The sequence below is a fragment of the Manacus vitellinus genome, unplaced genomic scaffold (genome assembly GCF_001715985.3).
Source record: "Manacus vitellinus isolate BGI_N305 unplaced genomic scaffold, ASM171598v3 scaffold_2_pilon, whole genome shotgun sequence".
In the NCBI taxonomy this organism is placed as follows: domain Eukaryota; kingdom Metazoa; phylum Chordata; class Aves; order Passeriformes; family Pipridae; genus Manacus; species Manacus vitellinus.
In genome coordinates, this window is record NW_021940208.1 from 31,103,996 (window position 1) to 31,130,714 (window position 26,719).

Sequence of the window (26,719 nt, forward strand, 5' to 3'; positions counted from 1 at the left end):
TTTTTCTCCACTCGCTGAAGTTTGCCTTGAGATGATAATTTTATGACAATGTAGAGTAGATTGCTGTAAACCAAAGGGAGTGTGACAAAAGTACATCTAATCAAAACCAGGAAATCTCAGCCTATGAGAGCTGTTTAAAAGTATGTGTAGATGATACCCTGTGAAAACTTAGTACCAAATGCCACCTCTGAGATACAGCCTGAAGTCAGAAGTTGGGAACTGTTGCTCCAAACTTCAATGAATACTTGTCACTATAGTTCCAGAGTCTTGACTTCAGTTTACTTTGTTAGTTGGTACTGATCTGTGAGCTAACTTTACCAAGGCACAGGTGATAAAATGTACTGTTGCTTACATATGTTACAAAAATTATGTTAATGGTTTTTTTAGAAGTATTTTACTTAAGAAATGGAAAAGTCCACTTTTCAAAATTATTTAATTCAGGAGACATTGGGGAGACATACTGAGACTTAGACTTGTCAAGCAGAAGTCAGAGAACCATTTAATTAGTTTCAACAGCATAAACCATCTTAGAAACAAAGTTGTAAATAGATTTCATCTGTTTTGTTTTTTAAAGAATTTGTTTTTTAAAGAATTTTGTCAGTCTTTGTTTTTCTTTTATGTTTAGTTTAAACTAAAGGTTAAGTGAATTAAAAATCACTGGCCGCACTATCAAAACTGAGTAGTACTCTATCAAGACAATAAAATTTTAATATTGTGTAAGAGAGAGTACATAAAACACTTTCTATATACTGTGAGTCCTTTGAAACTCAGCAATACCTTCAGCTGAAACAAAAGACCTTAGATTCTTTCCCTCGCAATTGAGGGAGGCCAGCAGTGTTACCAGTAGGCTTCCAGATGATGTGCAATAACATATTTAAAACTACTGCAACTTGACTGCATCTACATCCAAAGAGAAATCTATGGAAATATCTCATCCAAGATCAGAAGTTCTCCAGAGCAGTAGTTACAGTTATACATTAATAAAAGATAACCAGGCTTTCTGTATTCCATAAATCATAGGACAGATTTAGAAAAACAACTTCATCAGGAGCTTTTTTGGTTTTATGTTACCTAGACGAATGCAAGTTAGCAAGGTGTTCTATTTTGTAAATACTTTCATCTGTGTGCAGTTGCTGATTTTGAAGAGATATTTCACTGTAAAGTCACTGCACGATATTCATGGGTACTTTCTGTTCGCTTTGATTTTGTTTTTTAAGAAAAGGATGAAGAAACAAAAGCACTGGAAGCACTTCTTTCTAATATAGCCAAGCCAGTGGTAAGTAACAAAAGCTTTCAATAAAATCAGAATGTATCTGTTGCCATTTTACAGTTACACCTCCTTTTCTCTCTCCCAAGTTTAAAGCATCTTTAACTTTCCACACTAAAGCAAATTCACTTATCTCCCAGTTTCTGAAGTGTAAACAACCAAAGTAATTTTTAATGTATTAACATTTATGAAGCTAAAATTGTCTTGATACTTATTTATTATGCAGAATTCTTCTTTGCCACTCTGTGAATGTCAGTATTAACAGTAGTGGGCAGTAGTAGCAAGAGACTGAAATCACCTGAGAAGGATGAAGATTGGTGAGACAAAGATACCAAAACTTTATTGAGAGGCTAAAGGGCTGAAGTAAACAAAGAGTACAGACTGGAATTAAGAACGGTTCATTAGGACCAGACTTAAAGAAGCTGAAGAAAGGGTCAGAAGAATTTATGGCTGTAATAAATTAATATCAGTCTACATCTGATAACACTGATTTTTATCCAGGATCTGGAGTGTAATCCAGCTTTCCCACATCTCATCTTTCTTCTGACAGCTAGAACCTCCAAAGTCCTGCCAGCAGAGGTTTTGCTGCCTGTTGTGCATCTCATCTCCCCAGGTGTTAGCAAACACCTATTGCTATCACTCTGGTAGATCAGGCAGTAGAGACTTGTGCAGGGGATCTGAAGACTATAGGTTTGCTGTAAGATAATGCCAGAAAGTGTTTAAGGGATTCATTTGCTATTAAAAATACTACTCATTACTAATGAATAACTTAACCTAACTAATGCATTACTAATAAGTGACAATGTGGATGGCCCTTTCTGTCCTGACTAGAAATACAGGGACCAGTTCTCCAGACGTGTGCTTAGTCCTCTGTCAGTGGACAGGACATACAGAATGCCATCCAAGTTGGGGTATTCTCAGTGGCTGCATTGCCAAGGGGAACTCTGAACTTCCTAAATTAGACTGTGAGAACTGTGGATCAACAAGTGTGGTCTTCTGCTGTGTTACTAATAACATAGGGAAAAACAACGGAGTGCTAGTACTGTTGTTTTCTTTCACTCCCATCCCAACTCAACCATCCATGCCTTTTAGGCAAGCACGCTACTTGCCTTCCCTACCATGTCCTTGCTTGAACGACATTGTATGTAGCTGTGTGCCTACAAGTGATCTCTGCAGACCTCAGAAGACATCACGGGCATAGGCAGTGGTGGTCTCTTATAGACCACATAGTGTACATGAGGCAAAAGGCCAAACTTCCGGCACTTGGAAAGGCTTATGCTTTATGAAGGTAAGGGATAGTCAGGGCTGGAAGTGGATAGAAGGCTGGGTGATGTTGCAGCTTGGGGGAGTGTGGTGTGATGTGATAGGAGTCTCTGTTACTTACTCAGGCCTTGCAGGATCACAAGCAACCCTCCTACAGTTTCATCGAGGAAATGCTTTCCTCATGCTCCCACAAGCAAACCAGGAGATTGTTCTTTCAAACCTTCCATTTGTAGTTCTCATCAGAAATATTCCTGCATGATTTTTATTGGTTTGGTTGAAGAACTCACTGTGTGGATCATGGTTCCTGATGGATCGTCAGCACCCTATTCCCTGGGTGAACAGTGCTGGCACAGGCAGTACTGGCTGTGGTGGTGGTCATATGATAGATAATCATACAGGGTGCTGTCCAGTGTCATGTCCATTGCTCCATATCCTACTACAGAAAGCATGGAATAATGCTGAAGGCTGACCTGTCCTGGGTTGTCCCACGTCTCAGTGCCCACGTCCAGGGCATGTACATCTAAATCAGGTGGTGGTCTCCATTGTGTACTTTCATTCACACATATCCTTCAGTTCTGTGTAGTATGGGATACATAAATTTTACTACCTCCAGACTCCTGTTAGGTTCTGATTTTCCTGAACTTTTGCCTGTATGGATCCCCTATCCTTTCATACATGGCAGTATTAAGTTGGTAACGTGATACTGCTGCCAAATGACCCTTCTGCTTAATGAAGTCTTGCTTGAACTTTTTTATGGTCTGAGGTAAGTTGGAGTGGTTCTGCAGATTGCACCACGATGTGTCCTCAGCGTCTGACTAGAGTCACACCAGTTGTCATGTCTGTTAACCAAATAACAAAGCAAGCAAAAGAGAAGAAGAGGAGCCCTGAAAAGGCAAAAGCAAAATGAAGAATGGCGCAGAAGGCTGAGTATTTAATAAAAGGCAACAGAAACGCAGAATTTGATGATTGTCTATATAGCATGTAAATCACTTTGGAGGGCATCGTATTTTGTGGTTCTGTGTATGTTTGTGGACTTCTAGAATGTGATGCACCTCACAGTTAAGTATCCCATGTCACTGCGAATGCAATCCAGATTGCACATACTAAAACTGCTCTTTTGTTTCACCCAAATGACACATATAATATAGTTAATGAGGAGATTCACTTTTGCAAGCCCACCTCTTGTTTCTTTAGTGCTAGGGCTCTGACTCAAGTATTGTGCTTTGCTGAAGCACACAGCTCAGAGCTGCAAGGAGGATCAATTGCAGCTGCTTGAATAAGCATACAAAGTAAGAAGTAATGCCAAGTTTTCTGAAAAGCATCTCAGAGCACATAATAATAGTGGATTCTTCTGATCTTAAATCTTTGTTCTTCAAAAATACTTTTTTCTCCTTAGAGGTTTTTTTTGGAAATATGTTAGTGTTTTGTGATTGAAAACTGACAGGAATTTCTGAATATTTCTGTAATAGAGCTTTGGCTAGCATTCAAAAAGTCAACTATTGGGATATTATTGAACATCAAGGATAAAGGACAATATTAAATAGAAATTCCTAATTACTGTCCTATACTTGTATTATGAGTCTTGTTTTAAAGTAGTATATGCTGATGTAATCTAAGATTACCTGTTATGATCAGGTTCTTAAAATTATTAGATAGATGCCTCTGCCTGAATTAAGGTACAAACAAGACCATATGGCAAAGTCAATAGTACAGATTTTATTTAACAGTAAATGTGAGGTAGAGAAAGATAGAAAGAAATAGGGAAAAGGGGGAGGAGGGGCAGGGAGAGAGAGTAATGGAGAGACAGATTAAGTAGAAAAAATATCACCACTCTGTAGATTCTGACAGCATCCCGCTGATCCTCTTCTTGTGGTCTTCTCAGTGATGAGGGTTCCAGTCTCGGCAAAGTGATGGTTGCAGTCTGGGTCCATCGAGGGAAGCCCAGGATGGTGAGGGAAGAAGCCTGTGTGTTGAGTGAAGTCTGTGACACTAAGGAAAGTCCCATATGTCTTTTAATGGGCTTAGGCCACCTGGGGCGGGGAGGTTTACAATGGATGATATAATACTGGACTGGATCACAGGACATTTCATGAGTCTTTGACACCTTCTAAGGCATTACAGCTGTCTGTTATGCCAGCGGAGTTGAGCCAATTATGGCCCATTATGGCCCATTCAGGCTATGTGTGAATTGTCCTGGTGCTTCCCTGGAGGGGAGTTATCACAGCTGAGTCACTTGTGTAAGGAAAAAGAAACACTACCCTGCCTTGTAGGATTTGCCTGTCTCCTTATCTTGTTCAACACCCAGCTTGTAGCCTGAAGTGTGGGATGGGCCCTCACCACCTGGGCTGTTAGTTGCACATTGTCAGCTTGCACCTGGATTGTCTGAGCCATTAGCATTGTATTCTTCTCCTGGGATAATTGGACAATATTACTACCATTATCTTATCTCAAGTTCCTGTCACAGTCCAAATTAGTAGGCATATTCAGGGAGGGTTGGACTTTGGTAAGCAGTTGCTTCTTTGCAAAGTTTGCTATAGTGGAAAAAAGTCCTTCAGTCATTTTTAACAGTGTTCAAGCCATAAACACTGTTAAATTTCTGTGGTTCACAGTACCATAGTGCATATATACAATGGAGAAAAGTTTTTTAAAGAAAATTTTTATTTTAGTGATTCTTGACATTTTAATACTTTGCTCTTGTCCCTTACTAATAGTCTTGTGAGGAAGAATGTAGCTGAACCTAGACTAACTTACCTTTAAGAATCATTTTGTTAGCTGGAAGTTGAATCTGAAAGCAGTACCAAATGTTCTATAAATGAGTTGAAAAGGACTTGAATTACTTCTCTGATTCTTTCTTGTCAGTGCTTGCGGCTGTGATTTAAAAAACTTTTTTAGCAACTGAGTGTGGTTGAAAATACTCATACACCTATATGTAAATTTACCAAAAAGCTGCTGAATTAAAAAATATGTAACATCATATAGAATATGGGTCCAGAAGAAAAACCTCTATATTACTCACTAGTCACTGCTGCTGACTCTTTTCTTTTTGTCTGATTACTGACCCCTCATGCACAAGCTGTATTTTTGGAGACCCCATACTTCTCCACTGCCATTCTCTGGGGTTGCAGAAGAGAAGGTGGCAACTTCAGTTAGATTCAGGTGTATGGGGGACAGGGTTGGAAATTGTTTACAATATTTATCCCTGCCAAGGAGTTAAGTGTTGTACCTCTTGTTCTGTTCTTCTGCCTTGAGCCCATTCTCCTAGACCCTCAGGTATATGCCTCTTAACACTTGTTCCATAAGTAGTTCACTCCCCAGTGCTCCTCAGCAGGTCTTACTAGTTTAGACTTGCAACTCCTTGGTTTAATGTGAGTGTACATTTCTCATGGGGAACCAGTGTTTTAACCTGGCCACCTTGTTTATTACAGATCCCTCACTTAGATTATAAATTTTTTAGCAACAGGGTTGCATAAGATGGATATGAACTTCAGCCTCATTGCAAATGCAGGATGGATTTATAATTTTAACTTCTACATCCACCAGGAACAGAGCAGTGCCTCACTTGGAGCTTCCCTGCTACGTTTTTTCCTTTTTTTTTTTTTATCTTTTGTCTTAAATCCTGTTAGCCTTTTTGTTTCACTGAATGTTTTTAACAACTTCTGTAAATTCTGTTGAACTGTATCTTTTTGGCTAACATATTTCTCCCTTTTCCCTATTCGCCCATGTGTGCGTGGGTATGTACAAATAATTTATATCTGGTTTATACACTGTGGCTTTTTATGCACCTTTAGGATGTCCTTACTTTCCAGCTTCTGTGAATACTTTTCACATTGCTTTTCTGGTTCTACTGACTGTTGCATTTAAGTTTTGGCGAATTGGCACAACAAAGCTTCAGCCCTTCATAATATTCTGTAGTCACAGCCTGTTTACACAAAGTAAAACACCAGAACAACCTACATAGTCACTGACTTTTAGTTTGGTACATAATGCTGCTTCATTGTTGTAGTCACAGTGTTAACATTTGTCATCTATTATTTTACAAGTCTTCTGGAAGGTGTATACGAGTTCACCAACAAACGTTGCGCCGGGGGAATAACTTGGGATAACAATTTTTCATCCAGTCACAGACTTAACATTTCACCATGTTCTCTGTGATGCTTGTTGATATATAATGATTTTCACTAATACTCTTGAGTTTAATTTTACCAGTCAAAGTCCTGTAAGTTGTCTTTTACTCTGTAGTCTGTAATGTTCTCTTTGATCTCCCTCCCACTCTCCCTGCTCTCTCTGTACTGAACAGTTGAAAACTCTAATCTTTTAATGTTCAAATAAGATCTGTGGTGCATTGACTCTGGCTGGGTGCCAGGTGCCCACCAAAGCCCTTCTATTGCTCCCTTCCTCAGCTGGGCACAGGAGAGCTGCCAGGACCCTTTTCCAGCGTGGGCTTCCCACAGGGTCACAACCTCCTCCCTGCTCCAACATGGGGTCCTGCACAGGCTACAGCTGGATCTCTGCTCCCCCCATGGACCTCCATGGGCTGTGGGGAATGGTCTGCCTAACCATGGTCTGCATCACAGACTGCAGGGGAATTTCAGCTCCAGTGTCTGGAGTACCTCCCCCCCCTTCCTTCTTCACTGACCTTGGTGTCAGCAGAGCTGTTTCTCTTGCCTACTCTCACTTCTCTCTCTGGCTGCAGTTGTTCTTCTGCAGAGTTGGTTTTTTTTTCACCTCTTCTTAATTCTGTTATCCCAGAGGCACTCTCACTGTCGCTGCTGGGCTCAGCCTTGGCCAGTGGTGGATCTGTCTTAGAGCCAGCTGGCATTGGCTCTGTCAGACATGAGGGAACCTTCTGGCATTTTCTTACAGAAGCCACCCCTGTATCCTCCCCCATCCCACCTACCAAAACCTTGCCACACAAACCCAATACAAGTTGTAATGCCACCTCTCACTCCTACCAACAGCATTACTTCTCTGGTGTAAACAAAGATAGACCAAAATGTAATCGGTCAGGTGCGTAAGACAATTTGGCATTAGCAAAGCATTAGGTGGAATATTATGTGCAGTCCTGGGTAAAGCACTAATAAAAATGACTCAATAGGAGATAGAGAACAGTGAGAATGATCAGAGATTTGATGAGGGGAGACTTGAATACTAAGTATCTTCAAATACATAAGAAACAACTGCAGAAGGGAGGGGAAGATCTAATGTTCAACTCCATGGTGGCTAGGACTAGTAGACTTAGCTAGTAGTGAGAGAGACAGTGCAAGGACACTAGGAAATAAAAATTCCGCTGTTAAGGTAGCTAAACATAGGAATAGAATCTTAGAATGGATCCTACTAATTCTGAAGTACAGTATGTCTCCATTTCTTTCCTTCAGGATCTCCTGCCACCTTCTGCAACTCAGGACAGTGGGATTAAAATTGTCAGAGAGGGTGCTTTTATCAGATTCTTCCCACAACTCCAAAGACTTCCAGAAATGCTAGAATTTTACTGAGGTGGTTGTAGATAGTGTTAGTCTAGTTTGTGATCCCATCAAGCTGATAGTGGAATTTTTCTTACCGTGCTTTGAATTGTGTTTCCCAAGAATTTCAGTCTATAGTCATACCAACATTTGATCCCTTTCAGGTTATGATACGCAATCTTGTTAGTGCATAAGTGTTTAGTGACATTATTTCCAAGGCATTGAGGCTCAGACTGTTTGAATTTTTTCTTCTTTCTGTGTTTGTTATCAGTAAGTCATGCCCTCTCTGCTTCATTCTTGAAGTTGACCCATTCAGTTTTTTAGGTCAGTAGATCATAGCAATTTGCGAACACCAGTTGTAAGGATAGCTTTTTGATTCTAATACTCAGGTAATAGATTTTCAAAAGCAATTATTCCCAAAATAGATACATATTACAGTCATATTGTAAAACTAATCATTTCATGTAATGAATGGAATGTGTTTCACTTCTTTTGTGAAATGATTGTAAACAGTATGTGGGTGCAAGGTACAAACCACAACAGCAGAAGTGCAATATTTATAAGCACCCACAAAATTCTAGGCATCCTTCTATAACAGATCCTAAAGATTTGTAATCACCTGCATGCACCTAGGCACTCACATGAGCATCCCCAGCCCCTTGCAGCACGTGTGGATTTCAAGCAGCACCCACTGTTCTGGGAGTGTGGGTGCCTCTAGTCACGCATCTCCATTGTGCGTTAGTAGCTTTGCATGTAACCGTGTTGTTCCCTACAATCTACTAATCCAGAGGCCACTGAGAAAATTCTTCACCAGGTCACATGCACACACCCAAGCTGTAGGTCTGTGTCTGCTGCATCCCAAACTGCTGTCACAGCAGCTGGGGTGCAGCTACTCATGGCATCCATCAGGCTTGGATGGAGGCAGCAGTGGTGGCAGGGCAATTTCCTATGCTGTCAGGCCAGGTTTTGATCATTGCTCTGTTCCACTCCAGCATCCTTGGGCTCTGTTACAAGTTTTCATGCTGTATTTATACTTCTGAAGCTGATTACTTCTGTGTTTCAGAAGTCTCTTTGTGATTCCCCATTTCCATTTAACCCACGTGGGGATCGCTGCCTTTAGCATGATTAGTCTGCTGGGACAAACACTTGTCAGGCAATTGGAAGTGTTGCGTTCGCACACACTGCTTATACTTGTATTTCTATCACACCAACTTTTGTTATCCAGGCCTTTCTGCAAAGGCTGTGCAGGCAAGCAGCACCACAGGAATTCTTCAGGACATTGTCTCTATATATGTTTATGTATATGTACATGGACCTTGTGAGCATGCCTTCATCTATATGTATGTATATATATTTCATAAGAAAACTGAGTTGGCAAGAAAGTATTAAAAAAAAAATCATATTCTGTGTGACTTCAAAGAAAAATGTACCTGAGTGTGGTATAATGAAGTGCCCAATGTCCCAGGATGTGCTTTGCCTCACCAGCGCTTCAGTCCATGTTTCAGCAGCCCACTGGGTGGCGTTCGGTACCGAGAGATGTCTCTGCCCTCAGCCCCGTGCCCGGGATTGCGGTTTTCTCATGGCACTCCTTGTATTTCCAGCTTGATTTCATCTGTAAAAACAAGTTAGTAGCTATTGTATGAGTATAAATATTCTGATTTGCTAATGGTATATTATTTTCTTCTCTCTTATTTGATCCTTTTTGGCAAAGTAGTGTTTATATATAATAGCACTTAAATGGCAGAGATCTCAAAAGTTGTGTTTCTGCAGGTGTCAGATATTCAGGCAAGAACAGCACTGCTTATGTGGTCCCCTCCATCCAGTGACACCAGAGAAGACACTGACAAGAACGACATGCCAGAGGTTTATACTTACGAAGTGATGATTTCAAATACTGGAAAAGATGGAACGTACAAAACTGTATACGTGTAGGTGTTTGTTATTTTCATTTAATCGCTGCTACATTGAGTTATGTCGGTTAAAACCTCATTTAAAATCTGCTTGTTTTCCAGAGAGTTAAATAATTGCCAGTTTTGTACAACTGCTATTTTGAAATTAACTGCTTTTTTCAGTAGTATTTGTTTTATTACTGAAGTCTCTGCCATCAGTTGGAATGTAAAGACTTTGTTCTTACATGTTGCAGGTGTGTTTTAATACCACTTTGCTCTATTTCAACCAGATGCATTAGAAACCATGGGTTCTCAAATAGTGAGATATGCAAGTGAGAAATACAAATTGTATTTATCAGTATTCATGTCAGCACATGCTTCTGCTCCCAGTAATGTTATTCCTCCCTTCCCCAAAATTGCTCTTTATAAGAGACAGTCTTATGATATGAAAAAAATAAGTAAATTTATTCAGAACACAACTCATAGTAGCAGCAAAGCAAACAAAACTCTTTCATTGTTTCATTCCAAACACAATGGTCTTCAGTCAGTTTTTTGCAACTTGGAGAAACATAACAGTAAAATTTAGCCTTAAAGGTGTAGACCTCTCTAATAATTATAAACCTATGTATCTAGCTAGTTTATCATGGTCACCTTCCATGGATTTCATGGAATCATAATATTCCTATCCTAGAAACTGGAGGAAAAGAAATGAGCTTTGCTATCATAAGCTGATGTCAGCAAAAGCAAACTATTTGATGTTACTTAGGTGCCTTTTCTGTTTACTAGACTCTAGCAAGTAGGTATATGCAGTCAGGTACAGTTTTAGATAATTGTTTTTGCAAGGCTGAACTGAGCTTCTGTAGGCCCCAGTACTGTAATGGGGTTTTTTGTGTAATAACGTGCATGCATACACGTGCAACTTACTGAGTAAAGAGGAAAATAAAAATTATTTTTTAAAAAGCACAAACAAACTAAGAAGTGCCTCAAAACCACCACGGCAAAAGAACAAGTAATGCAAGAAGCTTCTAAAATTCCAAGATAAATGCATTTACATTTTACTATATTTAGCAACAATGTTAAACTGTTAGCAAATACATTTCATAGAAGGTATGTTAGGTGAGTGGGTTAGATGATGTATGTCTTTTTTATAAATGTATGGGATTCTGAAATAGTCTTTAATAAAATTGTATCTCTTTTCAGTGGGGAAGAAAATAAAGTTACTGTAAATGATCTCAGGCCAGCAACTGATTACCATGCAAAGTAAGTATCTCATTTTCTCTTCATTAAATTCAGTGGAGTTATTTTAAAAGTTTCATTGTATCTGTGTATTTACATAAGTTTTCAGAGATTGTCTTTACTGTTTCTCACCCTCCTTTGAGTCACAAATGGACATTTTTGGCTTAGTTGACCACTCAGTCCATTTTGGAAAACATATGATGATTAGTGCACCCCTATCCTACCTCCATGCTCTTTGCTTCATGCCAGCACAGTGACCTTTTTCTGTCCTTGGAGCCAGGCACAGATGCTGCTTTCTCTCAATTTTCCACAAGCAGCAGAGGAAAGTACCTAGCACAGGAAGATGCTCACTGCTGGCCACCTGAACATCACATTATGCTGCTTTTGCTTTGCTCCAGTAGATCAGTGAACCTGACCCCACATGTGCCAGAAAGGATGGCCCCAGCTCAGTGTAATTGTACCCTTCTAGCAGAATTTGCTGCTTCAGGAGGTCAGAAGAAATAGCATAGGATTGGAAAGATGGGGTTAGGTGTTCTTCTTCCCTCTTTGTTTTTAAATATTGGAGAGTAATTTGGAGCTGAGCTTGGCAAGGGGTGCAAAGACTAATAAGGGCTTCTGTAGCTCTGTCAGCCAGAAAGGAAGGGCAGAGAAAGCACATCGCCCCTTATGAACACAACTGGCAAACTCATAACAGCAGACAAGGAGAAAGCTGAAGTATTCAACAACTCTTTTGTCTCAGTCTTCACTGACAGCCTCTCTTCCCACTTCTGTCAAGTGGATGGACCGTGAGATAGGGACTGGGAGAGTAAAGTCCCTCCTACAGTAAGAGAAGAGCAGGTTTGGGACCATGTGAGGAACCTGAACCTAAGTCTATGGGACCTGATGAGTTGCATCCCAGAGTCCTGAGGGAATTGTCTGATGTAGTTGCCATCTCCATCACATTTGAAACCACTCTCCATCATATTTGAAAAGTCATGGCAGCCAGGCAAAGTCCCAGGTGACTGGAAAAAGGGAAACACCACACCCATTTTCTTTAAAGGGTAGAAAGGAAGACTTTGGGAACTACCAGGCTGTCAACCTTACCTCTGTGCCTGGGAAGATCATGGAACAGATGCTCCTAGAAACTATGCTAAGGCACATGGAAGACATGGAGATAATTTGAGACAGCCAGCATGGCTTCCCCACGGGCAAGTCCTGCTTAGCCAACCTAGTGGCCTGTGGTGGAGTGGCTACATCAGTGGACAAGGGAAGGGCTACAGATGTCACTTTTCTGGACTTCTGTAAGGCCTTTGAGACAGTCCCCCACAACGTTGTTCTCTCTTAATTGGAGAGATGTGGAGTTGATGGATGGACTCATGGGGGATGAGGAATTGGTTAGGTGGTCACATTCAGAGAGTAGTGATCAATGGCTCAATGTCCGGATGGTATTCCTGAGGCATCTGTATTGCACCAGTACTGTCTAATATCTTCATCAGTGATGTAGACCAAGTGCACTCTCAGCAGATGACACCAAACTGAGTGGTGCAGTTGACGTGCCTGAGGGACAGGATGCCATCCAGGGGAATCTGGACAAACTTGAGCAGTGGGCCTATGCGTTCAACATGGATTGATGAGATTCAACAAGGCCAAGTGCAAGCTCCTTCACTTGTGTCAGGGAAACTGTGGGTATCAGTACAGGCTGGGGGATGAAGGGATTGAGAGCAGCTCTGCCAAGAAGGACATGGAAGTCCTACTGGTTGGAAAGCTGGAAATGACCTGGCAGTGTTTGCTCACAACCCAGAAGGCTGACTGTATCCTGAGCTGCATCAAAAGCAACACGGACAGCAGGTCAAAGACGGTGATTCTGCCCTTCTACTCTGGCGAGACCCCACCTGGAGTACTGCATCCAGCTCTGGGGTCCCCAGCACAGGAAGGATGTGGACCTGTTAGAGTGGGTCCAGAGGAGGGACACAAAAACAGTCAGAGGGCTGGAGCGCCTCTCCTGTGAAGACAGGGTGACACAGTTGGAGTTGTTCAGCCTGGAGAAGGCTCCAGGGAGACATTTTGTGGCCTTTCAGTATTTAAAGGGGGCTTATAAGAAAGATGGGGACAGACTTTTTAGTAGGGCAAGGGATAATGATTTTTGTATCTTCATAAGCCAGCAACCCAGGTCTTATATCCATGGCCAGAGGAAAGGGGGTTTTTTGGGGTTTTGTTTTTTTTTCTTTCAAAGGAACAGATGAATCAGAATAAAGTGCCGTTCACCTAAGGAAGACACAAGGCATAGCTACACAAGTTAGGGGGCAGGGAGAGGCCAGAAGATAGTAATGTATTTCCTTTTAGAGACAAGCTGTTTGAAAAACAAACCATTTCTCTTTGAGACAGAAGCAAGAATTCACTCTTCTGAAGTAGGTGGAGAGTTAATTCATAGCCTTCCTAAAGGAGAGGGCAGGGTGAACAGGCTCAGCAAGGTCTTGAAGAAGTACAGAGGAGACTCTGAAAATGTATCAACAGCTTCACTGTGCTCATCTGACGGAAGCACTTGCATATCAGTTAATACGTCTGCAATAGATAATGAGCCTGCAAAATGTTACTGTTATTTCCCAACCGAGGTACAGCTAATAACAGATATATTTCAAATATAATTATGAGACTAAAGCTGACTGATGGTAATGATGTACATCCAAAGTAAAGGATTCTTTTCTTTCAAATTACTTTAATTGACCAAGATGTTTCCAGTTATTTATTTATAACAGTGATATTTTAATAATGAAGCAGCAAGGCAGTAACTTAATTCTGAATACTCAGTTTTCTTTGGAAACTACAGACACAGATTTTGAAGCAAAATGTTATTGACTCTTTTCCACTTCAGAGTACAAGTAGAATGCAACTGTGTAAAGGGGAGCCCTTCAGAAGCGGAGAGTTTTACCACAGCGAGTTGTGAACCTGATACACCAAATCTGCCCAGGATAACTAATCGGACCAAAAATTCTCTTACTCTTCAATGGAAGGTAAGAATTGCTTCACAGCCTTTAAAATAAATATTTTAAACTCTTCAGAATTGTTGTGGATTTGTCAATAAAATATCAGTTCATTGAAATGGAAAATTTTCATCAAACACACTAATTTCAGTTACAGTTCTATGACTGGAAATGGATGCACTGGGTTAAATGTGGCCTTCAGTAAGAAGAGAAGGATTCACAGAAAAGCAAGGAGCCTTTGCAAATAAAGTTACTGAGTTCTAGTCTCCTACTGTACTGTGGAACCGATTCCTTTCTCTGCCATTGAACATGGCTTGTTTGTGCAAAGCAAATTAAGTAGTCTAAAAAGACTGAAAATTGAGCAGAACTGCAATCTAGCTACTCAGAAAAATACTATAGCATTTTACACAGCTGCCTGAATCTAAATTACAAAACAAAACCATAAACACAAAACAAGTGTTCAGTGGATAGAGACTGAACTAGGACTGTCTTGGCAAGTGAAACAATTGTATAAGGGGAGCATCATTTGCCTTCTGCTGTTCTTGTCATGGTTTGACCCCTACATACATTTTTTCCTTAAATGGTCTTGTTTCCAGTTAAGAGTTCTAATTTTCTTGTTTTCCTGTTGCAGGCATCTTGTGATAATGGTTCCAAAATCCACAGTTACCTTTTAGAATGGGATGAAGTAAGCAAGTTTTTTCTATTGTATTTTTAATTTCGTAGGTTTTTTAAGTAGTTGCATGTGACTGTGCACATCAAGTTGTGTGAAAATTATGATTTCTGTTTAGAGGTGTGTGACAAATATGGAATTCCTGAAGCAATTATCAGAATATTGCTTAATTTTTTTCCTGGGGAATATAAAATAGTAGGATCTTAATTGCGTGATTCTTCTACTCTTAATAGTGGCTTTTTCACTTGTAATCCAATATTGTGTTCGAGAGCTGACACTGAAGGATCATTTTCCAATGACAGTCTTTCTTCTGTACAAAGGGGGTGGGTCAGCTATGCCTCTGCAAACATCTTGCAGTCCCTACCTGGACAGCTATCCTGAGATGGCAGAGCTGCAGAAGCTTCATGGCTTTTTTTGTTTCAGCCCTGTGGAACTGGGAAATGGCAAGGAAGGGGAAAAGCCGCTAATTTAATATACATACAAAATTTCATATGCTGCTACCTCACTAAATGGGAGATTCTTGAGTTATATTTCATTTCAAAAAATTAGTTTACTTCATATTTGTGTGTTACTATAATTGATGGATGCATATATAATAGAATGAATAATGTGATTCATTTATTCCTTTTTAGGGAAAAGGAAATGGAGAGTTTTGCCAGTGTTATTACGGTCAACAGAAGCAGTATAGGATCACTAAACTATCACCAGCAATGGGGTACACCTTTAGGCTAGCAGCCAAAAATGACATGGGAATGAGGTAAATATGCATACGTTCATTTGGGAAAAACATATGGTGGCATTTAAAGAAAAAAGTCTTTTGTCCAAGTGGAATGAACTGAACTATAGAATATTTCAGTTGGAAGGGACCTACAGTGATCATCTAGTCCAATTGCTTAGTTAATTCACAGCATATGATTAGATTATCAATTTTTTGGATTACCTGTGCCCTACAAATCACTTGAACCTGCTTGAGCAGGGGAGGTTAGATGAGATGACCTCCAGAGATCCCTTCCGACCTCAGCTATTCTGTGATTCCCAGCATAGCGCATTTTGTTCAGGCCTGGCATGGCTGTGTACTACAATTGCTGTGTGTGTGCATACTTACCATATAAATGCTACAAATTTCAGCCCCTCTTAGAAGCAGCATGTGCTGCTGCTGTGCTGACTGGGGAGTACCTCATTACCATGCTCTCTGCTGCTCTTTGTTCCAGGCAGGTTTGATATGGTGCCAGACCTAAGGTTAGTTCCTGAAGTTGGTGTAATAACAGTTTTCAAGGGCTTATCATCACTCCTTAAATTTAGAGTCGTAGTGATGACAATATAAAGAGATGTCAGTAACTCTTCTGGAGCAGGAATTAAGTCTGGCACAACTCCCACTGCCACATGTTTCTGTTGTGCTTTGTGCCACATCCCCTTACTGGGATATTGTCCCTTTATCTAAGGTATCTGTTAGTCTCCCTGGGAAATAGACAGAATATGACATTACCATATCAATGAATTCTTTGGAAGTTCTAGAGCTTATTATAAATGCTTAGGATATGTGCTTCTTGCTTTTAATTACTACTTTTCAGAAGTTGGAGAGCATCAAACTTTGTTTTGAATTTTTGAATGAATGGCATGTGCCATGTGCTCTAGGACTACGCTGCTTAAGCAGAGAGGTTGGACTAGATGACCCACTGTGGTCCCTTCTAGCCTGACCCATTCTGTGATTCTGTGACATCTGATTTCAGTAGAGAATATAAATAAGACCTTGAAAAAAAAACCCAACAATGTGTTTTCAAGTTATACTTGCACTACTGGGTGCATTAGTTCTTGGGAACGCTTCTTGGTCATCAGGTGAAGTGAATTAACGTGGCTAACAGTCACACTACCAGGGCTCATCACCTCTAGAGCAGACTGCTGGTGTCCATGCTACCTAGTAGCACTTGGACCTTGAAGTCTTATGTGGCATAAAAATAAGATTTCCCTAGCCATCAGCCTAAAATTGCTATTTTGCATTTGTTTTTTTAATTCACTGTTTGAAATATTATGAAAATTGTGCTGCAGCTTATCAGAGTGCTGTTTTTGTAGCGTGAAATAGAGGATGTGTGCTTTGTGTCCTTCCGCTGGCAGAAGGAGGTGCTTGAAGCAACAGTGCCTGCTTGGACAGTGTTGAAGGACAGCATAAAGAGTAGGGAGCCAGAGCTGAAGTCATAACTCATGCTGGGCAGAAGAAATCTTCTGGAGACTATTAAGTGTGGGGAAAATACAGCTGGCTCGGGAGATCTGAGGCATGTGTTGGGAGGCTTTGGAGAGTACTCAGGGAATGCATTGCATATAGTGCCTGTTCCCATATCTCTCCTTAAGCACCTGCTTTGGGCCACTGTCACTGTCTGAAGACAGTATAGTGGACTAGAACAACTGTTGGTGTGCTCTGACAGTCTTTTTTACGTTACTGCCTTCTGGATGATGTTCTTGTAATTAATTATTCTCTTTAGTCTCTCCTGGACTTCGTCTTGATGAGATTTAGTTGGAACTGTTAAAAATAAAAACCGGGAGGGACTGGCAGTTAACCAGGGTCCAGTGCTCAGGCTCTCTTCCTGTTCCCCTTTTGCATCTGAGTGTAAATGTATCCTCTAGGAATAGCTGCACATATTACAAATTCCTCCAGTGTAAGCTTTGAAGACACTGATCAGTTAAGTACCCTTCTTAAACTAATCAGGCTGAATAGATTTTTAAATCAGTATTTCATAGCCTTGTGAAGATGTGCTTTATTGTCTTCATGGTATTATTTAATTAAGAAGTCTCTTGAAATAATGTTTATTAGTGTAGAGTGCCTGTTTATTCCTTATAAAGAATGTTGAGAACATTAGGCATCTGGAGACAGAATTTTGTCTAAATAATTTTACCAACAAGAACAGATATTTTATCTTCAAGTTACACATTTTTAAATTTAATTCTAACCTCACATGAAACAGTGGCTAAAGAATACTTGAAAAATTAGATCTATTTTAAAAAATGGATAGTATTGTTGTACTTCTGAGGAAATTGTTTAATAGTCATTCAAGTGTGGGTATTGCTGGAACTCTTTGTTTGTGTCAGTGTGTTTTGAAGTGGTTCAATCAAGTAAAGAGATTAAATCTTTTTAAGATGTGAGATCTTTTACCTTATATCTGCTTGTAAGATATAAGTCCTTCAGTAGTTTGTTGTGAATAGAGATAGACATAATATTTATATCAAGCCTCTCTTAATGCTTTCTCTAGACTATCTATAAAATTGCTGACCTTTGTTTAGTTAATGTATTGTAGGTATCAAACAATCTCTATTTCAGAGATTTTCTTGCTTGTGATTTCTTACAAGGAAAAAAATTACTTTTCCAACAAATTTAAAAAGTTTTCTCATTTTGCACTTTTTCACTTCTTGCTTGACAGTATTTGACAGTCTGCATGTCCACACAGGCGATATGTCAACTTTGTGTGCTATCAACACTCTTGATAATGTGTTGTCTGTAAGATTATTTTTTTTAAACCTCAAAAGTACTTAAATGCAGACGAAAATTTAAAGTATGTGTGTTATTATAATGTAGGTTGAGTAAGAGGTATCTTGAGGTTCTTCAGGCAAGTCATGTTCCAACAGGAGCTATTTAACTGGTACAGCTGTTTGAGCCGTATAGAGGGTTTCATTTTCAGGGCCTCCTGATGCTCACTTAGGTAATCCCTAGCTTTCAGATTAAAATTACACATTTGTAATTTAATTGTAACATTGGTTTCATATAGTTAAAAAACCTAGATTAGCTTTAGGCCTGTGAAAGTTTCTTCAGATCTCACGTAGAAGCAGCAAATGCCACCTGAGAACAGATGGGTTCTTTTTAGTACAGCTTGGATATGTTAGACCATCTGTGCAAGCATAGTACCTGTTTAGTGACTTTTGCATCCCTCTGTTTCACATGAGGTCTTTTTATATAAATTGTTTGTGTTTTCACCACAAGGTGTATCTAATTGTCATCAGATAAGGTTAACAGTTGTGTTAGAAGATTCACTGGTGTACAGTCTACGTCATTTGTTCTGCAATAAGATTTTCATGTTATCAACTCTTAAAGTAGCTTAACATTGAATGGGACTATTACTCTATTTTTCTGAATCACTAGAGAAACTAGTACTTCAAAGTAATCTTGGAACACATAAGCAAAATTTGTTTTGAGGTCTTCCCATATACGCTTTCATGCCTTCATGTTTTCATTTTGAATAGGAAGGACACTGTGGTATTAGTATATTATTGCATATAGAGCTCTACTGTTTTAGAATACTGAGTTAATATGAAAAAGTAAAACATTTTGGTTAGCAAAACATTGAAAATCTTTCAATTCTGAATATGTTACCCTCGTTCAGATGTTTTGTTACTGACAGACTAATGGGCAAGTTAAGTCATCTGCATGTACCAGCTGACAATTTCCCATTGTGCTTATGTACAAGAAACTGTCATAACTGTAAGAATTTTGTTTTTCTGGAAATAATTGTTGTGTTTAGTTAGTTTACATACTGTCTGTTTTAAACAGTGATTTTAGTGAAGAAGTCCTGTATCATACCTCAGGCACTGCCCCAACCACACCAGCAAGTCCTTTGCTGATTAATGCTGGAGTTACTTGGTTATCCCTTCAGTGGACAAAACCCTCAGGAACACCATCAGATGAAGGAATCTCATATATATTAGAGATGGAGGATGAGAACTCAGTAAGTTTAGAATACTTATTCTCAATAAGAAAAGAGACTAAAATGTGTGTGTTTGATACATTATTGTACTAAGTGTAATAATTATTACTTTTGATAGAATATTCTGCAAGGAACTGTATTTTCTGAAATTAAGCTAACGACTTGCCATTGTTGTGACCAAACCACATAGCTTTCTTCTTTTTATTGTGTTTAGTGTTATTAAGCCCAATTCCTCCAAAGACATTTAAATTACTTCTAGCTTTGTGAATTTGTGTGTGAAAGTTAAGCCTTATAAGAGCTGGATCAAAGTAATTGCATCATGAAGTGTGGTCCCTCTAGATGTCATTTCAGCCTAACTATCTTTGTTTTAAAATAATTACTGTTCTACACTTTAAAAGTTTTAGATATAATTTGTGGTGATCCTGTGTATGTTTCTCTTACTGTTCTTTTCTCCTCTTCTGATTGGAAAATGGATAATGAATTCACTCCTCTCAAAAAAAAAATTTTGTGTTTACACAATGAAAGTGCACTCGTTACTTTGTCAGAAAGCATAACAATTACAGTTTGAAACAGTACTTATTTGTATGAAGTACCTTACATCCTCTGGTCTGCAAAGATGTTTCAAATGATCCTATTTAATTCTGCAGGGATATGGTTTCAAGCCAAAATATGATGGTGACGATCTTACCTACACAGTGAAGAATTTGAGGCGCAGTACAAAATATAAATTTAGGGTAAGATTTTTTCATATGTTTGAGTGGGTTTTTTTGTACCAGAGTAGCTTGAGATTGACTCAGAACTGGAGAGGGCCTTTTCTAAGGAAAACTGAATTCAATGCCAGTTTCTTACAATTTCAGTCTCTTAAAACTATCATCTGAACACCTGCTTCATTAATTGTCTCTGTAGAAGGAACAAGAACCTCTGTAAGGGCACAATTGCAGATACCTTGAAACTCCAGGTCATAAGTCCGTTTTATTTAGCTTTTGTATTTCATATACATGGGTAGTATTACTTAATGTAGCTATGAGGTTCTCTGATAGACTCTAAACATGTCTAAACACAGTTGGGATCATCAAAAAAAATTGTTAGCAAATCATTGATATTACCATGGTGCTGAGGCCATTCTAACAAGTCTTGAAGGCTGAACTTGTTAGGTTAGTCTGGCCTTGGGTGTGGTTAAAAGCTAAAAAGAAGCATCTGGCCATGGGAAGGTGACCAAATAGCCATCAAAGACTACAAGAACCTTTTTAGGACATGCACAGTTGCAGTTGGGAAGGCTGAGGATCAGTTAGAACTGAAATTGGCCTGAGGTGTCAAGAACGGCAAAAAAGGGTTCTTCAGATATGTGAGCAGTAAGCAGAAGCAAAGGGAAGGCATACAAAGGCCCATTGCTAAACAGGACTGGGAAGCAAGTAACTAATAATGCAAATAAGGCAGAGGTTCTCAATACCTTCTTTGCCTCTGCCTTTGCTGTCATAACTGGATCCCAGATCAAAGAACAAGGTAGCTGTGACAAGGCTGAGCTTTGGTCTCTTGGAAGGACTCAGTCCTCTCCTGGATGTTAAGAGAAGTGGCTGACATTGCTGCGAGATCACTATATTTGATCAGATGTCCCTGGTGACTGGAAGAGGGCAAATGGGAATAGGGCATCTACAAGAAGGGCCCAAAAGAGGACCTAGGGAACTACAGGCCCATTAGTCTTACTTCAGTCCCTGGAAAAGTAATGGAAAAATCGTCCTACAGACTATTACAAGCCAAACGAAGCAGGTGATTGGGAAAAACCTATACCAAAAGTAAATCGTGCCTAACTAACCTGATCACATCCTACATCAAAGCAACACTTTCAGTTGTCCCAAAGAGATCAGTGGATTTTCTTTACGTAAACTTCAACAAAGCATTTGACAGATTCCCACAGCCTTCTCCCTGGACAAAGTGGCAAGATACAAACTGAATAGGTAGTCTGTGAGATGAGTAGAAAACTGGCCCCACTCAGAGGGTGGTGATCAGTGGTTTTTACTCAGGCTGGCAGCCTGTCTGCAGTATGAGCTCCTAGGGATCGATATGAGGCCCCACGCTGTTCATTTTCACAACTGATCTTGACAATGGGATTGAAAGCATCCTCACCAAGTTTGCTGGTGCTACTAAACTCAGTGGTCAGATGAATACATCAGAAGGAAAAGCCATCTTACAGAGAGACCTGGGCAGGCTAGAAGAGTGAGGTAGAAAAACAGTATGAAGTTAAACAGAGACAAGTGCAAAGTTCTGCACTTGGGTCAGAATAACCAATGAGTCCAGTATAGGCTAGGAACAGCCTTGCTGAAAGGGACCTTCAGGCAAACTGGATCCTGGTCTGACTCTGCAGGGGCATTACTAACAGAGATAAGAGCTAAGATCATCCCACTGTATTCAGCACTTGTTAGATCGCACCTGGAGAACTATGTCCAGTTCTGATCCCCACAATCCACAAAAGACCGACAGACTGGAGATGGTCCAAAGGACACAAAAATTATCATAGGGCTGGACAACCTGCTCTATAATGAAAGTCTAAAGATATTAGATATTTTCTGCCTGGAGAAGACTCAGAGGGGCCTCTGAGGGAGGAGGAGGGAGGTTCTCCCTTCACAAGGAGCCACCTGGATTGGATGAGGGGCAATAGTTGCAAGTTGCATCGGGAGAGGTTTCATCTCTATAAGAAAGAAATTTTTCACAGTGCGATCAAGTAATCACTGGAACAACCTCTCCAGGAATGTGGTGGAGTCCCCATCAGTGGATGCTTTCAAGATATGACTGGACAGGGTGCTAGATACTCTCATCTAGACTCACTTTTCCCTGAAGGGTTGGACCAGATAATCTTTCAGCTTCCTTCCAACCTGGGTTAGTCTATGTTCTTTGTCACTCTTGAACAGTTGCTTTTGGAACAAGGCTAATGTCCCACAGTATGAATCACAGAATCATTTAGGTTGGAAAAGACCTTTTAAGATCATCAAGTCTAGGTGTTAACCCAACACTAAACCATGTGCCTAAGCACCAAATCTATTCATCTTTGAAATACCTCTAGGGATGGTGACTCAATCACTTCCCTGGGCAGCCTGTGGCAATGCTTGACCACCCTTCCCATGAAGGAATTTTTCGGGACCTTCAGTTAAAACTTACCCTGAGGCAACTTGAGGCACAGTCAGAATAACCTCAGCTCTGCCTACAAGGGAAAAATGTTGGTAGCTGTTGTCATACATAACACCTAAAATACTATTTCTTAAGGAAGAATTGGGAACCGTTGAAGAATAGTTTCTCTTTGCAATATGAAGGGTAACAGTTTAAGGGCTGGTTGGTTTGATTTGAGTTAACACTAAAGCACACAAGTACTCCTTTTCAGATGATATTTTGCACTTTTGAACATGATATTGTTGGGGTTTTTACATAACTTAATATTTAAATAATTTAAAATACACAGTATGTTCCTAACACTATTATGGCCACACATGAATAGCTAATTACCTTGAAACTAGCTTTTGCAGGACTAGTCACAGTCTTCCTTTGAAAGTAATCTTTAACGTTAAGCATACTAATTACTACTAAATGTATAGTTACTTATACGTTCTAAGTTTCTCATTAAAATAAAAAAATCAATGTTTATTCCCTATTGTTATTAGCAAAACAGTAAACAGAAGTCTCTGTTCACTCATTCACAGGGCATAAAGGAGAAACAAATGTTGTGTTAATCAGGTCTTTAATTTTTATTATACAGGGAAAGACTTAATTAGTAGTAATATTCCTTAAGGCTTTTGAAAGAAGCTTTATAACCATTTGAAACCTTATTATAATAGGTAAATGCTAACTGCCTGTTTAACTTCATTTGTAAGGGCACAAAGACAAGGAGATGATTATTAATCTTGTAAACTGTATCAGGAGACTTACTGTCTGAGAGACACGCTAGCTCACATTTCCTTTTCTCAGTCTGTACTAACATCACTGCTGTTATTTTGATTCTGCTCATTTTTAAAACAAGTATAAAAGCCAAAAAAACTTTTTTTTTTTTAGGTTGTTTAGCTTGTTGCTAAACTAAACAAAAAAGTTAAGAATAGCAGGAATTTTGTTTCCTGGAATCACAGAAAAGTCTAGGTTGGAAAGGAGTTTTGGCAATCATCTGGGTTAAATTTTTGGAGAAAGCATGGCCCTAGGTTAGGCAATTCAAGCCTGTCTCAGCCCTGTTGAGCTGAGATTTCAGTATTTCTGGCAATGGAGATTTGCCCATTTCCCTGGGCAGTCTGTTCTAATGGTGCTTACTTTCTTTTCTCAAATCCAGCTAGAATTTTCCTTAACCCATTTTGTGTCTACTGACTCTTGTCCTGTCATCACAGATCTTTTGAAGGCAGTATCTTCATCTCTTCTGTAACTATCCTTTCGCTATTGAAAGGCTGTGATTAGATCCTTCTCAATTAGATTTCTTTTTTCTTAGGCAGAATAAAACTACTTTTTCTCCTGTATCAAATTCTTCAATCCTCTAATCATCATGCTGGCTCTCTTCTAAACTCTCCAGTTTCCCAGTGTCTCTTGAACTGAAAGGACCAAAACCAGACACAGTATTCCAAGCATGGCTTGAGAAGTGCTGAGTAAAGAGGCGTAATCACATCCCTTGCTCTTCTGCCTAAATTCTTGCTGATGCAGCCCCTGAAACAATTTGGGTTTGCTACTGCAAAGATGCCTTGCTGATTCATTTGGCTTGCTCCCACCCAAGGTCCTTCTCAGCAGAGCTGAAAAAAAGAAAAGCTGGCTAGTCAGACCACAGACTGTACTGGTGCTGGGTTATTCCATCCCAGGTGCAAAATTATTTTTGTCCAAAGCTCATACAGTTCTTGTTGATGCAGTCTTTCAACCTGTCAAAGTCTGCATGGTGGCTCTTCCCTCCCACCTCTGTCTTCTAGTTTGGTGCCATATGCAAACCTAGGAGCATCACTCACTTCTGTCATCCAGAGCACTTCTAAAGATATTGAATAGAATCTGACATTGGATCAGCTGCTGAGGAAATCCCCTCTTAAGCAGCTGCTAATTTGCCTTCAAACCATTAACCAGCACCTTTTGAGCCAGGCATTCTGTCAAGTTTTCTACACCCATCTTGTGGTCCATCTGTTCTGTCTGTGTTTTACCAGCTTGTCTACATGGATGCTTTGGGAGATCATATCAAACTAAAATTAGGGTAGATGATGTCCACAGCTCTCCCCCATCTGCTGAGCAAATTGTTTCATTGTGCAAGGCACTCAGGTTGGTCGAATGTGATTTACCCTTGATAAATCTAATTACTTTCTTGTCCTTCACATGCCTGTAATAACTTTCACAACAACCTTTGCCATCATTTTCCTTGGGACTGAAGAGTTTATATCCCACTTGCTGTTGTTAGTGCAACTTACCCATATAAACCCTTTTTTATCTCTGAATGTGTTTCTGTAAAAGAAGGTACTATACTAGTGTGAGAGGGATTTTTTTAAGGTTTGGGGTTTTTTCCCAGGAATTTGCATGCATTTTTATTTTCAGTGTAGTAATTGTCTAACTATGGGACTAAATAACTTCTTGTGATAATTTATTATGTATCTATCGGTCTAAATACACATCTATATTAAATTGTCCTTACAATAAACAGGATACCACTGTTTATAGTATTTTATATGTATTTGCAGGTAATTGCATACAACTCAGAAGGGAAAAGCAGTCCAAGTGAAACAGTGGAATATGTTACTTGTCCAGACAAACCTGGAGTACCTTCAAAACCCACGGTGAAAGGAAAAATTCATGCACAGAGTTTTAAAATAATCTGGGGTAAGAATGTTGTCCAGCTCTGTTTACAGTATGTCTTCTGTATTTTATATATCTAAAATATTTTATATATATTTGTATATAGAAGGTGAGGTTTTACTTCAGTAACACTTCAGTCAACTGAGCCATTACAATCCATTTTCATGGAATTAAGAAAAATACTGATTCAAAACTGTAAGACATTTTAGGAAATTATGTGGGAAAAATGATATACTAATTGTAATAGGGACTGTTATTGCAGGGGACTGCAATAATTATTAAAAAAAAAGTGTTAATTGGTGCATTAAGAAGTTCTGTTTCTCCAGCACAAAAACTGGATGACATTCTGGGTTTTTATTGAAAGAGAAGATCAAAGTTCAACACATCTTTTCAAAGTGTTTGGTTTTGATGGATAAGTGATTTGTTTGCTAAGGATCTTGAGAAATTTTTCCTTAGGCTCAGGGGTTTTTAGCCTTACACTGTGAAATAGGAGAGGGTAAAACAGTACTGTGTGATGCAGTACTTTAGCAGAAAATCAGTTTAAAAGTTTATTTATTGTCACTTCTTACCTATTTTCATTTAATAGTGTGTTTAATTCTTTAATATAATAAGAAGAAAGTTACTTGTAGAGTATAAGTAGTACTCAGGAGGTCCAGTCTTGCATCTTTCCAGACTGCTTTTCTACATCAGAATCTGATACTTTTATCTTTTATGGATGATATAATGTATGAAGTTATTACAAATACCTGATTTGTAAATCAAAAGCTACCTAAAATGTTTATTTATGTATAAAACCTTTAATAGTCATTATGTTGAACAATAATACTCTTTTTATGTGATAATTAATCTGATAACTTTATCTTTCATTTGGAGTAATTTGATACCTTCCAACCAAACAAGTGCTATGTGCCATATAAGTCGTCTCATTTTATTTAGCAGGTGTGATATGAAATGTAACCCTTGCCTAAGACCCAGCATCATTTCATCCAGCATGTAAATAATGTGATGTTTTGTCAGGAGTACCCTTCTGTGTTGAAGTATCATGCTGTCTTCATATTTGTTCAAAATGTTGTTTTTCCACATTATTTTAATTTTGCTTATTTTAAGTCATCTTTGAAAAACAGTATTAGGATTATATGTCAAAGAAAGGTCTGTAGGTTCATACCTTGTACATGAATATTGTACCAGGGAGGATAGTGCACTCAATTTCTAGTGACGTATTAGAAGTTTAAGAGATAAATTTTCAGTGTAGGACTCCTGACTTCTGATCCCAAAATATTTAGGGTTTTGAAATTCTGTCTTTAAATAATTTTGAAATATTCTTATGTACAAATCAGTATGATAATCTTTTCCTGTCTGCAGTCCAAATTACAGGACCATTAGGGTCTGAGTCCCTGAATCCATAATCAGGCTGCCTTCTGCAGCACTTGAGACTGAAGTGTTTGCTGTGGCATCTCCCAGGTGCCATTCACTTGTCACTCTTCATCTGCAGAGTAAACA

General features: G+C 39.3%; 1 protein-coding gene across 7 annotated transcripts in view; it reads left to right on the plus strand.

The window, feature by feature from the left end:
* The window catches only part of FNDC3A (fibronectin type III domain containing 3A), a 115,630-nt gene that overhangs the window by 71,961 nt on the left and 16,950 nt on the right, over window positions 1-26,719 (plus strand). For all 7 annotated transcript variants that reach the window (XM_029960847.1, XM_018071214.2, XM_008929096.3 and 4 more), the window contains 9 exons: window positions 1,218-1,276; window positions 9,760-9,917; window positions 11,079-11,138; window positions 13,966-14,104; window positions 14,706-14,759; window positions 15,377-15,501; window positions 19,279-19,453; window positions 20,080-20,166; window positions 25,105-25,243. In XM_029960847.1, coding sequence (XP_029816707.1) covers window positions 1,218-1,276; window positions 9,760-9,917; window positions 11,079-11,138; window positions 13,966-14,104; window positions 14,706-14,759; window positions 15,377-15,501; window positions 19,279-19,453; window positions 20,080-20,166; window positions 25,105-25,243 — 996 coding nt within the window. The remainder of the gene's footprint in view (window positions 1-1,217; window positions 1,277-9,759; window positions 9,918-11,078; window positions 11,139-13,965; window positions 14,105-14,705; window positions 14,760-15,376; window positions 15,502-19,278; window positions 19,454-20,079; window positions 20,167-25,104; window positions 25,244-26,719) is intronic.